The sequence below is a fragment of the Lemur catta genome, chromosome X, assembly GCF_020740605.2.
Source record: "Lemur catta isolate mLemCat1 chromosome X, mLemCat1.pri, whole genome shotgun sequence".
Classification (NCBI taxonomy): Eukaryota; Metazoa; Chordata; class Mammalia; order Primates; family Lemuridae; genus Lemur; species Lemur catta.
Window position 1 is genome coordinate 57,325,210 of NC_059155.1, and position 15,950 is coordinate 57,341,159.

Below are 15,950 nucleotides of genomic sequence, written 5' to 3' on the forward strand. Positions count from 1 at the left end.
GACCACAAATGGCTAACGTAGTTCTGATTAAAATACATAGCCCAAAATACACCTATAATAAATCAGAAAGTGTGTGATTAATTAAATTACACATTCAACTAAAGAAGTTAGAAAAATAAAAAATAGAAAAGCAGATGGAAGAATTTTAATGAAATAAAAGCATAAGTGAATGAATTAGAAAATAGAAAAATAGTATAAATGCAAGAATTGGTCTACAGGTGGTTGAGGAAGTAAAACAAATAAAACATTAGTATTACTTTACTTAAATGAGGAAAAAAAAATCACAAATACACTCTATGAGAAAGGATATTGGAAATATAACCACAGATATAGAGGAAATTAAATTAACCATGAGACTACTTTGCTCAAAATTATGCAAATATATTAAGAATCTTGAAGAAATAAATGATTTTTTAAATTACAAGGAGTACATATATCTATATCTATATATTGATATATCAATAGATATGTATTATATAAATTATATACTACATATATAACTTAAACGGAAAAAATATGATGGAAAAAAGAGAGAAAGATAATAAAGAGATACCCTTCAAATAATGCACCACACCCAAATAAACTCACAGGAGAATTCTATAAAACATTTAAGGACCAGGCAATACCAAAGCAGTGCTAATTAAACCAGACACATTTATTTTATGAAGGGAGCCAAGATAATTTGAGGGTGAGTAAACTGATTCCATATTTACGATGTTGAAAACACTCTGAGGGCCTAACTAGATCATTCTGTGGAAGGATAATCAGAATACTGAGAAATATATGAGTCTATTCTACAGCTGAGAAATTGCCACATTTTTTTTCATGTCCAACATATCCATAGGATTTCTGTTCAATGTGAGTTTTCCCATTTACAATGAGGTCTGACTTCTGGGAAAAAGCCTTCCCGTAATCAGTACATATATAGGGTTTTTCTTCTAGACGCATTCTGATGTCCAGTGAGGTATACATGCTGGCGGAAGGCCTTCCCACTGTCACTGCATTTGGAGGGTTTCTCCCCAGTGTGTGTTCTCTGATATGTGATCATCTGTGATTTCCAGGTAAAGGTCATCCCATACTCAGCACATTCAGAGGGTTTCTCCTTAATATGGGTTCTCTGGTGTGTAATGAGTGGAGACTTCTCGCAGAAGGCCTTTCCACATTCACTGCATTCATATGGTTTCTCTCCAGTATGAACTCTCTGATGTGTAACAAGATGTGACTTCAGGGAAAAGGCCCTCCCACACTCAGTACATTCGTAGGGTTTCTCCCCTGTGTGAATTCTCTGATGAATAACAAGGGGTGATTTCTGGGAGAAGGTTTTGCCACATTCTCTACACTCATAGGGTTTCTCTCCTGTATGAATTCTCTGGTGTATAATAAGAGGTGATTTCTGAGAGAAGGATTTTCCACATTCAGTGCACAAATAAGGTTTTTCTCCAGTATGAAGTCTTTGATGGCCAGTGAGGTGTGACTTCTGGGAAAAAGCCTTCCCACAGTCAGTACACACATAAGGTTTCTCTCCTGTATGAATTCTTTGATGTCCTATGAGATGAGACTGCTGGCAGAAGGTTTTTCCACATTCACTACACTTATAAGGCTTCTCTCCAGTGTGCGTTCTCTGATGTATGATGAGCTGTGTTTTCCGAGGGAAGGTCTTCCCACATTCAGTACATGCATAGGGCTTCTCCCCATTATGAGTTAGCTGCTGTATACAAAGGTGAGATTTCTCACAAAAGGTTTTCCCACATTCACCGCATTCAAAGGGCTTCTCTCTGGTATGAACTCGCTGATGCGTAATGAGATGTGACTTCTGGGAGAAGGCTTTTAGACACTCAAAACATTCGAAAGGTTTCTCTCCCGTATGGACTCTCTGATGAACAATGAACGGCGACTTCTGAGAGAAGGCCCTGCCACACTCAGGACATTCATAGGGTTTCTCCCCAGTATGAATCCTCTGATGGACAATGAGGTGTGATTTTTCACTGAAGGCTTTCTCACAATCTCCACATACATATGGTTTCTCTCCAGTATGAATTCTTTGATGTATAACAAGCTGTGACTTCTTGATAAAGCCCTTCCCACACACACTACAAACATTGAGTTTCTCTCTGGCTTGAACTTTCTTATACTGAATATGGGCTTTCTTATTATGAAGAACTTTTTCACATTCACTCTCTCCACAGGGCTTCATTCCAGTATGAATGAAGCCTTCATTCTCAGGCACAGAACAGAAGGCCCTACAGCTAGGTGGTCTTCCACATCCAAATCTCTCAATGGGGTTCTTTCTTGCATGGTTCCTATCACAATTTAGTGAATCTAAATTAGATTTTAAGTTCTTTTCACATAAATCAAAATTATGGAGTTTTTTACTTGAAGGATCAAGGTCTGTGCACCCATTGAACATTTTTCCAAATGCATTATACTTGGGGCCTGTCTCCTCAACCAATGTTTCATGGCTGATGGCTGTGACCTGCCTCAAAACTCTGTCTTTGTTTCCTTGATAACTATCTATTTGATTACCAATATGCCAGACTTTCAAAATGGAGTACAATGAATTATCCTTTGGGGTTCTTTCTACTATCTCCCTTTGAGATGAAAGTTCTCCAGAAATGATCTGCTGGGAAGATTCAAGGACTTTCTCCCTGTCTTAAAGAAGAAGAAAGAGGTAAAATCACACACACACGCACACACACACACCAGTTGGCAATGGACAGAGGTGCTAGGAAAGTGGCTGTTGTGGGATGGATGTTACAAAGGAGGCCTAGTAAATTTTAAGGAAGAAAGGAAGCCATCAATGTCAGAGAAGAAGAAGAAGAAGAAGCCCTCTTGGCCATCTACACAATGCTCACTTACCTGGACAGATCCACCTTGACAACTCACTCTCTATAATCCACGGGGCCTCTCCATGTTCCAACTTAATTATTGCATCCGGTTTTATACCTGAATACCCTATTAAGAGAAAATTATAATGGTCTTGGCCTTGGAAGCTCAGAAATTCATGAAAAGAAGAAGCAATTTCAGGGGCCTCCCAGCAAAGATGGATCCTTAACTCACACCATATACAAAAATAAATTCCAGATATAACACAAATACAAACATGAAAAACTAAAACTATAAAAGAAAACACTCTGTCAAGGGAAAATCATAAATGTTATGGACTTGAAAGCTCTGAAGGAAGGATGAGGAGGATTTGATTCATTGGTACACAAGGAATCTGCCCTTACCCACTGAGACCAGGTGACTATAGGTCTCCAGCATCACATCCCTGTGCAGGGTCTTCTGAGCTGGGTCCAGATGCTGCCACTCTTCTTGGGTGAAGTCCACAGCCACATCTGCAAATGTCACTGGCTCCTATAACAGCACACTCCTGTACAATCTGTTCATTATGATCATTTTTACCATGGCAATACATGTAGGATGCCTACTTTTCACTTTTTGTAGTATACTTTATGAAAGAAACAATGTAAAATCCTGCCATTAGCAAGAATAACAGTTAATGGAACAGAGCAGAGGGTCTAGAAATAGAGGTAAATAGAAATGGAAAATATATAATAAAGATATCTTTTAAATAAATGTGTAAAAAACAGATTCAAAACTGAAGAGCTAGCAGAAAAAATGTAGTGTTGAGCTCCCTACCTCATACTATACAGAAAAATTAATTTGAGATATAACAAAATTTTAAACAAACATATAAGCCATAAAAATAAAGTCAGGAGAGGTTTATAAAAATAATTTTAGAGTGGAGAAGACTCTTCTAAGCATGCTACAAAACTCAGATGCCACAGAGGAAAACAAGAAAAATTCTGACTACTTTATGTATTGCAAGGCAAAATATATCATAAACAAACTCAAAGGACATAACTAACTGGGGAAAAGATATATGCACACATACAGGATGGACAAAGAACTAATTTCCTTAATGTACAGAGAAAGCTCCTACAAAGCAAGAAGAAAAAGACCAAAGAGCTTAACTTTTTTAAAAATGGTCAAAAGACATGACCAGCAATACACAGATAAAGAAATGCAAATGGCTTTTTTAAATATGTAAAAAAAATACTCAACTTCACTGACATATGAAGATGAATGCAAACTAAAACAAGATACTATTTTCCCTACATATTATCAGAGATCAGCATTTTATGAGTCACTGAGTTGGTGAAGATGTCAAGAAATAGGCACATCCAAATTATCTGTGGGTGTACACTGGTACAATATATTTTGAGAGCAATTAATTTGGCAATATCCATCAAAATTTTAAATGTATACATTCTCTAGCTAGCAATTCCATGTCTAGAAATTATTCTACATAAATACTCACATATGTGAGCAAAACAGGATACATGAAGATACTTCTCTACAGTACTGCTTGTAATAGCAAAAGAATGGAAACCATCTAATGGAAGATTAGATGAATAAATTATGCTACAATCCCCATAAAGGAATACTATGTGCAATCATAAAAAGCAACGTGGATTGATATGCAACAATTTCTAAGATATACTGTTAAGTAAGTGAAAGAAATCATTCATTCATTCAGCAAGCAGTTATTGAGCACCTACTGAATACAAGGCACTGTTCTAGGGACTGGGGATACAGCAGGAAAAACACCTGACAAAAACACCTTCCCTCAAGCAGCTTATATTCTAGTGAGGAGAGACAGGCAACAAGGTTGAGAGTTAAATCACCACCTGGCCAAAAAAGAAAGTTTGCAATGTGCACTTCAAAATTCATATCACTCATATACAAAAAGCTCCTATAAAGTAATAAGCAAAAGACAAAGAAGGAAAGGGGGATTTGTACAGAAATACTAAATGGAAAATAAATATGTGAAAAGATGCTGAAGCTCATTTAATCTTCAAAGAGAAACAAATGAAAATGAAATATAATGCTTAATCATAAAAACAGCAAGAATTAAAAATACCAGTGATGTCTGGTATGTATGTGGAGGAATATTGGGAACTAGGCCTTCTTGTAAATGATTTGTAGCCACAAGTATAAACTGATTACAGAATACCAAAATACAATTTGGAGGCTGGGCACGGTGGCTCACACCTGTAAGTAATCCTAGTACTTTGGGAGGCCAAGGCAGGAGGATTGCTTGAGGCCAGTAGTTCAAGACCAGCCTGAGCAACATAGTGAGACCCCGTTTCTACAAAAAATAGAAAAATTAGCCAGACGTGGTGGCACAAGGCTGTAGTCCCAGCTACTCAGGAGGCTGAGGCAGGAGGATCACTTGCATCCAGGAGTTTGAGGTTGCTGTGAGCTGTGATGATGCTACTGTACTCTAGCCTAGGCAACAGAGCAATACCCTGTCTCAAAAAATATATGTATACAATTTGGAAAGTACCCTTTAAACTTACACACATGCATGCCTTTGACCTAGCACACTCATGTCTAAGAATTTGGCCCATACAAATACTTGACAAATATATAATAAGTCTTTTTGAGGTTGTTTCCTTATTTGTGACTTCACTGCTTTAGAGTCCTGGATAGACTATGTACTAGCTGTGTGAACACTGTGCCTTAGTTTCTTCATCTGAAAAATAGGGATAAAAATCTTACCTATTGGAAAAATTGCAAGCAGGGAAAATAAAATTTAAAAAAAGAGAAAAGGCCAGGCGCGGTGGCTCACGCCTGTAATCCTAGCACTCTGGGAGGCCGAGGCGGATGGATTGCTTGAGCTCAGGAGTTCGAGACCAGCCTAAGCAAGAATGAGACCCCGTCTCTACTAAAAATAGAAAAATTATCTGGCCAACTAAAATATATATATATAAAAAATTAGCCGGGCATGGTGGCGCATGCCTGTAGTCCCAGCTACTCGGGAGGCTGAGGCAGTAGGATCGTTTAAGCCCAGGGGTTTGAGGTTGCTGTGAGCTAGGCTGATGCCACGGCACTCACTCTAGCCCGGGCAACAAAGGGAGACTGTCTAAAAAAAAATAATAATAAAATAAAATAAATAAAAATAAAAAAAGAGAAAAAAATCTTACCTAGCACAAAGGGTGCCCGGGTAAATTAAATGAGTTAATTCCATTATAATTTATTATAATGGTGTCTGGCACACAGTAAGTAATAGCTGGGATTATTATTATTACTATTGTATATAAAAGAATAAAACTAGAAATTTTTTTTTTTTGAGACAGAGTCTCACTTTGTTGCCCAGGCTAGAGTGAGTGCCGTGGCGTCAGCCTAGCTCACAGCAACCTCAAACTCCTGGGCTCAAGTGATCCTCCTGCCTCAGCCTCCTGAGTAGCTGGCACTACAGGCATGCACCACCATACCCGGCTAATATTTTCTATATAATTTTAGTTGTCCAGCTAATTTCTTCTATTTTTAGTAGAGACGGGGTCTCGCTCTTGCTCAGGCTGGTCTCAAACTCCTGACCTCAAGCAATCCTCCCCCCTCAGCCTCCCAAAGTGCTAGGATTACAGGTGTGAGCCACTGTGCTCGGCCTAGAAAAAAATTTTTAAAAGCCCATCAAGGTGCTAGTATCCTACAGACATTAGACAGATATTATTAATAAGATGATACTATTAATATGAACAATTTTATGCCAAGAAATTTGCAGTATAGATCAGGGGACAGCAACCTTTGGCTTGCAGGCCAAATTTAGCCTGCTGTGTATTTTTCAATGGCCCTCAAGCTAAGAATGGTTTTTACATTTTCAACAGTTGGCAAAAAAGTCAAAAGAAAAGAATATTTTGTGAAATCCAACTTTCAGCATCCATAAAGTGTTATTGGATCACAGCCATGCTCATTGGTTTACATACTGTCTACGGCTGCTTTCAACATAAAACAGCAGATTTGAGTAGTTGCAACAGAGACCATATGGCCTGCAAAGCCTAAAATACTTCTGTCTGGCCCTCTACAGAAAAAGTTTGCTGACCTCTGATTAAGATGAACTGGACAATTTACCAAACCCGACATAAAAAGAAATAAAAAATCTGCATGGTACTATATCTTTTAAATAGATTGAATTCATAATTAAAAACTTTCCCACAAAGAAAACTGCACACGCTGGTAGCTTCACTGGGGAATTCTTCCAGATACTTAAGAAGGAAATAATACTAATCTTACTCAAACTCTCCCAGAGAATATCTCCCAACTTGTTATATGAGGCCAGCATAACATGATGGCAAAATGTGACAAGAACAATACAAGGAACTAAAATTACAGCCAATATGTCTCATGAATGTGGTAGTATAAATCCTAAACAGTCCTGTTAACAAAGGACTGGCTAGATGATGATGATGATAGGAGTGGGTGGGGACAAAAGATAGATAAAACAAGATTGGCCACCAGTTGATAATATTTGCAGGTGGGTAAGTACAAAAGGGTTCACTAAAATCTCTACTTTTGTACATGTTCAGAATTAAAACTTTCCATCATAAAATATATACAAACTACATTTACTGGGTATATTTTATCTTAGATAAGAAAGTTGCAGAACAGAAGATAGTGTGTGTATTTTATGTGTGTGGTAAAAAATACATGTCAATAGTAAGATCACTTAAACATATTTACACACATTTACGCACATACATCTACACACAGATGAAGATTATTTATATATATATATATACATACATATATATATATATATATATATATAGAGAGAGAGAGAGAGAGAGAGAGAGAGTCTGGAAGGATCATCCCCAAACCAGATAATCCTAGTTGTATCAGGGAAGGAGGCAGAAGCTGGATTACAGAGATATTTCACCTTCTAATTTTTTCTTTGCTATGTTGTTTATGTTCTTTACTCCATGTATTAACTTGGCAGGGAGTAAAAAATAGACTAAAAATGGAAGAACAGAGAAGGATCTGACTTCGAATTGAGTCATGACCCCACAAACTCTGAGATGACAGCAAAAGAGCCATGGAAAACCAGGAAACCATCCCATTCTCCAAGCCTCTGCTAAAACCAGCCTATTTAGAACAACTATGGGTGAAATCACTGGCCTTTGAGAAAACTCATAATAAAATTTCTTAGGCTAAAGTCCCAGAAATCTTGACTTGCTAAGGAGCTGGACTGATTTCTCTTTATGGAAACTTCAAATTATGTACTGATCATGTTGCCCAGTTCACTGTGGCTGCCAGGAAGCTCATAGTCAAAATGTTTATCTCTGTTTATGTGAAGTAAGGCCAGAAACAGATCTGTTTATCTTCATAGCAATTTTTCCTGTGTGTTGATCATCTATTCTCTCTAAATTCCTCTAATTCGTATTTTCAACTAATTGCCCTTTCCCATTGTGTTGTGGGAAAATCAAATGGGAAACAAATAACTTACCTGAGACTCACTCATTTTCTATTTCTCTTTGGAAAGCAACTGGGGACAGGTTGGGGTGCAGAAGAGTCTTCAGAGATCAAGCTGGGTTAAACATTCTTCAATGGCTGCATGTGAAAATGTGTTGCTTGTTAATTCATTGATGACTTATGTTTCTCATCTGACCAAGTAATTCCATTTCTAGAACTTCTTCCTAAGGTAATAATCATGAATGTGTGCAGATATTTAATTGCAGGAACCTTCAATACAGCTTTGTCTTTAACACCATAACACTGAAAATAATGTAAATGCCCAGCACTGAAGACTGGGAAAATAAATTATGGAAACTCCAAAGGGTGGAAAGACAAACAACCATTAAAAGTAACACTCCAGATGATTAAAAGAGGCTTGGGAGGCACAGCAACCAAATGTGAAGTATAGACTTTGGGTCTTAATTTGAACAAACAAAAAACTATTTGTGAGATAATCATGAAAGTCTGAGCCCTGAATAGATATTTGATGACATTAAGGAATTTAACCACTGATGATCTGAAGATATTATTGTTAATTATTTTACCTTGGGTAATGGTATTGACCTTGAAGTCCTTATCTTTTACATAATGAAGTATTTATAAATGAAACGGTATGTCTGAAATTTGTTTCAAAATAAGGACTATGTATGTAAAAATTCATTGAGCTATACACTTAATATTTGTGCACTTTTACCTCAAAGAAAAAGAAAGAAAAAATGATGTGGGAGGAAGAAGTCTGTGGGTGGTCTAGGTAAGGAGTTGGCAAACTGTTACTGTAAAGGGCCATATAGTAAATGTTTCAGACTTTGTGGGATCTATGGTATCTGTTGCAACTACTCAGCTCTGCCATTGCAGGTTGAAAGTAGCCATAGACAATATATAAACTAATGGCATTCTTTGGCTGTGTTCCAATAAAATGTCATTTTTGAACACTGAAATTTGAATTTTATATCATTTTATGTGTCACAAAGTATTATTCTTCTTTTGTTTTTTTCCAACAGTTAGAAAATGTGAAAACCATTCTTAGCTCATAGCCATATTTAAAAAGCAGCAGGCCAGATTTGGTCCACTGCCCATAGTTTTCAATCCCTGGTCTAAATGAAACAAGATTGGCCCGAAGTTGATGATTGATGAGACTGGGTGATGGGCTTAATGGGGATCCATTATACAATTCTCTCTATTTTTATGGATGCTTGAAATTTTCCATAAGAATAAGGTTTTTATTTAAGTATTATCATAGAAATAAATTAAGGAATACTATGGAAATAAAGTTAATGGCATGGAATAAAGTTAATAGCTGCAAAACGAAGAAGAGGCAGATCACAAGAACATGCTCCCAACTGTTTAATAACAGATAATATGTGGATCATTCATTTTTCACAGAGGTGATATCATCCCCATTGGGACGAAAATTGGTTCTTGGAGGAAAAAAATCTTAGATATTACAATGGTTTGTGGCCCTCCAAAGCTCAACCCTACCTGACAAAATCTTATTTCTTGGTATTTAATTTCTTTCACTGGATTTTGGATATCTTTCACTTTTCTTGGATATCACACGAGCAGCAGTAACCTTGAGTTCATGGAGGATCAGTGCTACAAAACTACCACAAATAGATAACAATCAGGTATTGACTCAATTCTCATCCCAAGCCTCACAGGATAGGCCCTACTATTATCCACATTTCACAGTGAGGAAACTGAAGCCTAGAGAGATTAAACAGCTTGTCCAAGATCACACAGCCAGTGATTAGAAGGTGAGGTGGTTGAAGAACAAAAAGCAGAGAACACCTCCCCAGCTGTCCTGGCACCAAGACTTTTCAGAGATGCATCTCTGCTTGCTTCTGGATGTGCTAAAATCTTAATTCTCCTCAATTACAGAGGACATTGTTTTTAAACTTGAGAATAACAAAATGTTAGGTTTACATTTGTGCTTTACATTTTAAAATTAACTCAAAATTTTCATATTGAAAGCCACAATAAGGAAAAGTGAAGCCAAAAACTGGAAGGAGATATTTCCAAAACACCTATCACCGATAAAGGAGTGGTATCAGAATATATAAAAACAATTCCTACAAATCAATAAGGAAAAGGCAGAGAGCCTGACATAAAAGTGAGCAAAAGATCTGAATAGGCACCTCACAAAAGAGGCTCTCCAAGTGAGCAATACATTTATGAAAAAGTGCTCAATCTCATTAGTCATCAGGGAAATACAAATCGAAACCACAATGTCTGACTTCTCCATCGGAATGTTGACACCACATGGGCAGGGATTTCTGTTTATTCATGGATGTATTATTGATCTCAAAGAGCCACCCATCATGGACCCCACAAAATCCCAACACTGACCTCACACCTTTCCATTCCTATCCCCACAGACGCTCATCCCTCATCATCCCTCACCCCACATATCCCCCTATCATTCACCCCATGGATGAGCATCCCTTACCCTTTAGACCACCCATTCCTCACCCCACAACCGCCATCATTCAGGCCGCAGACCCTCCATCACTCACCCAGACCCCCTTCACCCATTCCACAGAAGCCCCATCACTCACCCCAAAAACTCCCCATCACATTGCTCACACACTGTTACTCCTGGTCCCAGACTCCCCTATCACTGTTCTCCACGTCACTCAGTCCAAAGGACCCCTTCTTAGTCCCTCCATGTGTCCCCATCCATCACTGACCACACACCGGGCCCCTCACCCTGGCTCTGCTCTCAGGACCCAAAAGCTCTTTCTCAGGCCGGGCGTGGCTCCCCGCTGGCCCAAATAAGTTCAACACCTCCCGAAAGGACCTTTCCCTTGCAGCCCTCCTGGGTAAGTCTGGATGACGCGGGAACTCAATCTTTCGCAAGCTCAGAAACAGCGGCGAAGCCGAGCTCTACCAGTAACAAAAATGGCGTCATCCCATCGCGCCGGGATTTCTGTCGCCGGCCGGGGCCTCACACTGTTTCCTGAGGCTTCCATTCCCACCAGAGATGTGTGTTTGGGGGCCGGGGGAGTCCCTGTGATATCTCCGAGACAGGGTATTTGGAATTGGTCCTGTGAAAGCAGTGTGAGGCGTAGAAGTGCCACGACTGTCCTGGGCAGGCGAGTGGGCGTTCCCAGCCACCAGGAGAGGCCCGGCCCGAGCAAAGTTGTGGCGACACAGGGGGGTGGGATCGGGGAAAATGGTAAAGCCGGATGGTGGGGGAACTGCGTGGGAGATTCCTCTGCGGAAGCCTCGTTTCTAAAACGTCTGGAGAAAATGAAGAGGCCTTAGACTTATAGGGGGTTCATACACACACCCCGCCTGCCTCTCACAACCTGTCATCAGCGCCCTCCCGCCCTCATACTGATCCTTCAAGGCGTCAAGGCCCGCCCCTGCCTGTCACTCACTGCCCACCTGGTCTTCCATTGGCTCCTTTGAACACAAACCAGCCCGCCTTCACCTGTCACACACAGGTTGGACTTCTGCCTGCCTTAACGTGGGCAGATGTGGCCTTTTACAGCCCATATTAAAACAAAAAGTTGGCTGGTGCAGTGGCTTACCCAGGTAATCCTAGCACTTTGGGAAGCCAAAGTGGGAGGATCGCTGGAGGCCAGATATTCCAAACCAGCCTGGGCAACATAGCGAGACCCCATCTTTAAAAACAAAACAAAAACCCTGAAAAGTTAATAGAATCAGAAATTTGAGGTAAAACCCAGGGGCACTGATTTTAGAAGACTTAACGAGGGGCTGGATTGGAAGTCAGCCCGGGGTATTAACGTAGTTAGCAAAGGCTCAGGTTCTATTAATATATCCACAAAACAGAAGCTCTGATGGTATAGTAGTTGAGAAAGTCCTAGGATTCAAGACCTCTGCCAGGGTGTATGGATGGAGAAAACATTAACAAAAATGCCACTTGAAGGTCAAACCAGAGGGCCACTGATGGTGAAATAGTGACACAATTCCAAAGTCATTTTAGAAAGACTTTGAATGGAATGCTAACTTAGGCCCAAATCTGAGCTACAGACCAGAGAAGCATTAATGGTGGTGTAGTTATCAAAGGCCCACAATTCACAACCTATACCAAAGGGGCAAGAACTCTGGAAGAGTTAACCAAGGCCTGACTTCAAGTTCAAACCAAATAAGCATTTGTGATAAAAGTGTTAACTGAGGGCTAGGGCTGATGCACACAGGAGAAAGGGCACAAATGGTGAAAAACTTAGCACAGGTTTTACTTTCTGCACACACCAAAGGAGCACAGATTGGGAGGATATAACTGAGGCCTGCAGTCAATGTACAGACCTGAGGGGCAATGATGGGGAAAGAGTTAACAGACATGAAAAAAAGTGTCACACATAAATTCCCCTCACAGTGGAAAAACGAACAGACAGACCCTTAAGTTTAATACACAGACCCCAGGGGATTTTTAACTTTCCACCCTCAAAACCCTGAATTCTGTTTCCGGATCAGAACCCATTAATGGTAGAATAGATAGCAGATGCCTGAGTTCAAGATAAAATCAGAGGTTGATTTACATTGGAAAAGTTAATAGAAGCCCAGGTTGGACAGCACAGATAAGGAATTTTGATGGTGGAATCACTAACAATGGCTGGGGTTAGAGGTCAGATCAGAGGGATATGGATGGCGGAACAGTTAATAAGAACATAGATTGAGTATAGACCAGATGGGCATCAATGGTGGAATATTTCAAAGATGCCTGTATTCATTTCCTATTGCTGCTCTAACAAATTACCACAAATTTACTAGCTCAAAACAAAACAGAGTTATTATCTTACAGTCCTGGAGGTGATAAGTCCAAATGGGTTTCAGTGGGCCAAAATCGAGGTGTCGACAGGGCTGCACCCCCTTCAGAGGCTCCGGGAGAAAGTCCATTTCTTTGCTTTTTCTGGCTTCTAGAGACCACGTGTATTCCTTGGCTTATGGTCCCTTCCTCCATTTTCAAAGCCAGCAGGGTAGCATCTTCAACTATCTCTCTGACTGCAACCTTCTGCTTCCATCATCACATCTTCTCTGACTCTGATTCTTCTCCCTCCCTCTTATAAGAACCTGTTCCTTACTGAACAAGTCTAGGCACACCTGCCCCCAAAGGATGAGGGATCTGAGAGGCTGAAGAAAGAGGCTGACAAATGCAGTTTCTCAGAAACAGTTAATAGGGACTTAGGAACAGAAGCCATGTCTCAGGAGGCTGCGAGATGGTGGACCCCCACATCTGCCCTCCAGAAAGTATCCTTTATATAGCAAGCTTTTTTGGTAAAAACATGTATAGCTGGTCATGTTTTACACCCTCTTGCAAAACTCATGACCATTGGGGAAGTTAGGTAAGCATCTTTATGGGAGCTTATCTATGCTCCAGGCATTGTTTCTTGACCTTGCTGTGTGAATGCTTTGGTATGTAGGAGCTAAACATCAGTCATTATGGTGGTTTCACTTCAAGATGGCATTACTCTTGCTATGCCAGCACACTGTTTTCCTACAGGACTCTTGATTACATTGGGCCCATATGGATAATCCAGAAAAATCTTCCTTTCTCAAGACTCTTAATCACATCTGCAAAATCCCTTTTGCCATGTAAGGTAATATATTCACAGGTTCTAGGGGTTGGGACGTGGACATCTTTGTGGGGGGGCATTATTCTGTCCACCACAATTGTGAGGTCAAATCTCAATGGTGGTGGAAAATTTGATTGAAGCACAGGGTATTAACAGGAGAAAACTATTGATGGTAGATCAGATTTGAATCCAAACCAAACGGGCATTGGAGAGGGGCCCAGGCTGTTATGTTGGAATTGTTTCAAAGGCCTGAATTCAAGGTCAGAACAAAGGAAATTGATGGACTATCAGGAGAAACCCTGGACCCTGGATCAAAGCCCCAGCACATAGATGATGAAAAAATTAACAGAGGCCCAGGTTTAAGATCTAGAATATAGGCACAGTGATGGCAGAAAAATTAACAGAGAGTCCCAGGTTTGAGGTTAAAGCTGAGGGTCATTGATAATTAAAGATTTAACAGCCAGATTCCATGTCAAAAAAAGGAGCATTAATGTTTAAATCTATAACTGAAATCCAGGTTTAATATGTAAATCAGAGGGGGAAACTAATGGTGTTAAGAGACCTGGATTTGATTCACAGATCAGAAGAGGTATTGATGGAGGAAGAAATAAAAAGAGATTACCTGCAACCAATTAAACCAACCATGCTCATTTATTTCCTCACGGGGGCCCAGTGTGCAATGGCTGCAAACAGCAGCCTCCCTGGTAGAGTATGCAGCCTGTTGCATATATGAGTTGTTCTTAAGGGACCTTGGAGACAGTCCTTTCCAATATATGTTCATGTGTCAGATCTTGTGCTGTCCCCAATCTAGACTCCAGACAAGTATGCACAGTGCCTTTGGAAAGCCCCAGGGCACTGTGGCCAGGCGGGATTCACATTGGCCAAATCATCATGGCACACCAAACTGAAAAACAAGGAGCATGTGATTGAGGCCTTACACAGGGCCAAGTTCAAGTTCCCTGGCCGCCAGAAGATCCACATCTCAAAGAAGTAGGGCTTTACCAAGTTTAATGTGATGAATTTAAAGACATGGTGGCTGAGAAGCGACTCATTCCAGATGGCTGTGGGGTCGAATACATCCTCAGTCATGACCCTCTGGACAAGTGGTGGGCCCTACACTCATAAGGGCTTCCACAGTGCTGCCCCCTCCTTATTCACACTCACCAATAAATCCTACTTCCTGTCCCCTTGGGGGAAAAAACAGATCAGGTTTGGGTTTCATGGCAGAAATAAGTTGGCGATCAAATAGTTAACAGAGACCTAAGTTAGATTCCCCAAGAAGTAGGGCATTAGTGGCAGAAGCATTAAAAGAAGCCTACGTAGAGACAAAAACTGAACAGAGAACCAGGTGCAAGTTCAGACCTGAGTGTCAGTGAGGGTGGAAGAGTTAACATAGGACCAGGATCAAGGCTCAGATCTGAAGGACCCAGATGGTAAAAATGTGACCCAAGGTCCAGATTCAATGCAGAGAAGAGAGGACACATAATATTCTGTGTGATCCTAATTAAAACCACAATCATGTCTAGACTTCATTTGTGTTATACAGTAGCTGCTATGGACTGAATTGTGTCCCCTCCAAAATTTGTATGTTGAAGCCCTAACACCCTATGTGACTGTATGGGAGATAGGGCCTTTAAGGAAATGATTAAGGTTAAATTAGGTCATAAGGGTGGGGCCCTGATCCTATAGAATTGGTTTCCTTATAAAAGAGGAGGAGATACCAGAGATTCTCTCTCTGCCATGTAAGGACACAGCAAGAAGGTGGCAGTCAGCAAGCCAGGAACAGAAGCTTCACCAGAAACCAAACTCTGCTGGCACTTTGATCTTGGACTTTCCAGCCTTCAGAACTGGGAGAAATTTAATTTCTGTTGTTTAAGTCACCCACTCAGTCTATGGTATTTTTTTATGGTGACCTGAACAGACTAATACAGTAGTTATGTACATTTTTACGAGTTTTTTTAAATATATGAGAAACCTTTGGAAATGAAGAATTTTCATGAGGTTAAGATCAAAGCCCTTCTCAAGAATTTCTCATGTATATTCCTGGATCTCAAACCCAGAGCTTCTAATCCAATAGATTATGGACGAGATCTAATAATCTGCATTTATTTTAAC

At 40.1% G+C, this 15,950-nt stretch overlaps 1 protein-coding gene and 1 non-coding gene across 3 annotated transcripts; one reads left to right on the top strand and one right to left on the bottom strand.

The window, feature by feature from the left end:
* Nucleotides 1-709: 709 nt before the first annotated feature.
* Nucleotides 710-11,107, bottom strand: ZNF630 (zinc finger protein 630). Of its 2 annotated transcripts, none has more exons than XM_045538016.1 (5): nucleotides 11,002-11,107; nucleotides 8,288-8,391; nucleotides 3,228-3,335; nucleotides 2,857-2,952; nucleotides 710-2,649 (listed from the first exon to the last, which is right to left on the bottom strand). In XM_045538016.1, the coding sequence occupies exons 3-5, from the start codon at nucleotides 3,259-3,261 to the stop codon at nucleotides 914-916; spliced, it is 1,866 nt and encodes a 621-aa protein (XP_045393972.1). In that variant the 5' UTR covers nucleotides 3,262-3,335; nucleotides 8,288-8,391; nucleotides 11,002-11,107; the 3' UTR covers nucleotides 710-913. The 2 variants fall into 2 exon arrangements, with proteins under 2 accessions (XP_045393972.1, XP_045393971.1); XM_045538015.1 differs by having other exon boundaries at nucleotides 3,228-3,354.
* Nucleotides 11,108-14,457: 3,350 nt separating this feature from the next.
* Nucleotides 14,458-14,597, top strand: LOC123628977. Its single transcript, XR_006731852.1, has one exon. It is a non-coding gene; the product is annotated as a small nucleolar RNA SNORA70 (small nucleolar RNA).
* Nucleotides 14,598-15,950: the final 1,353 nt, after the last annotated feature.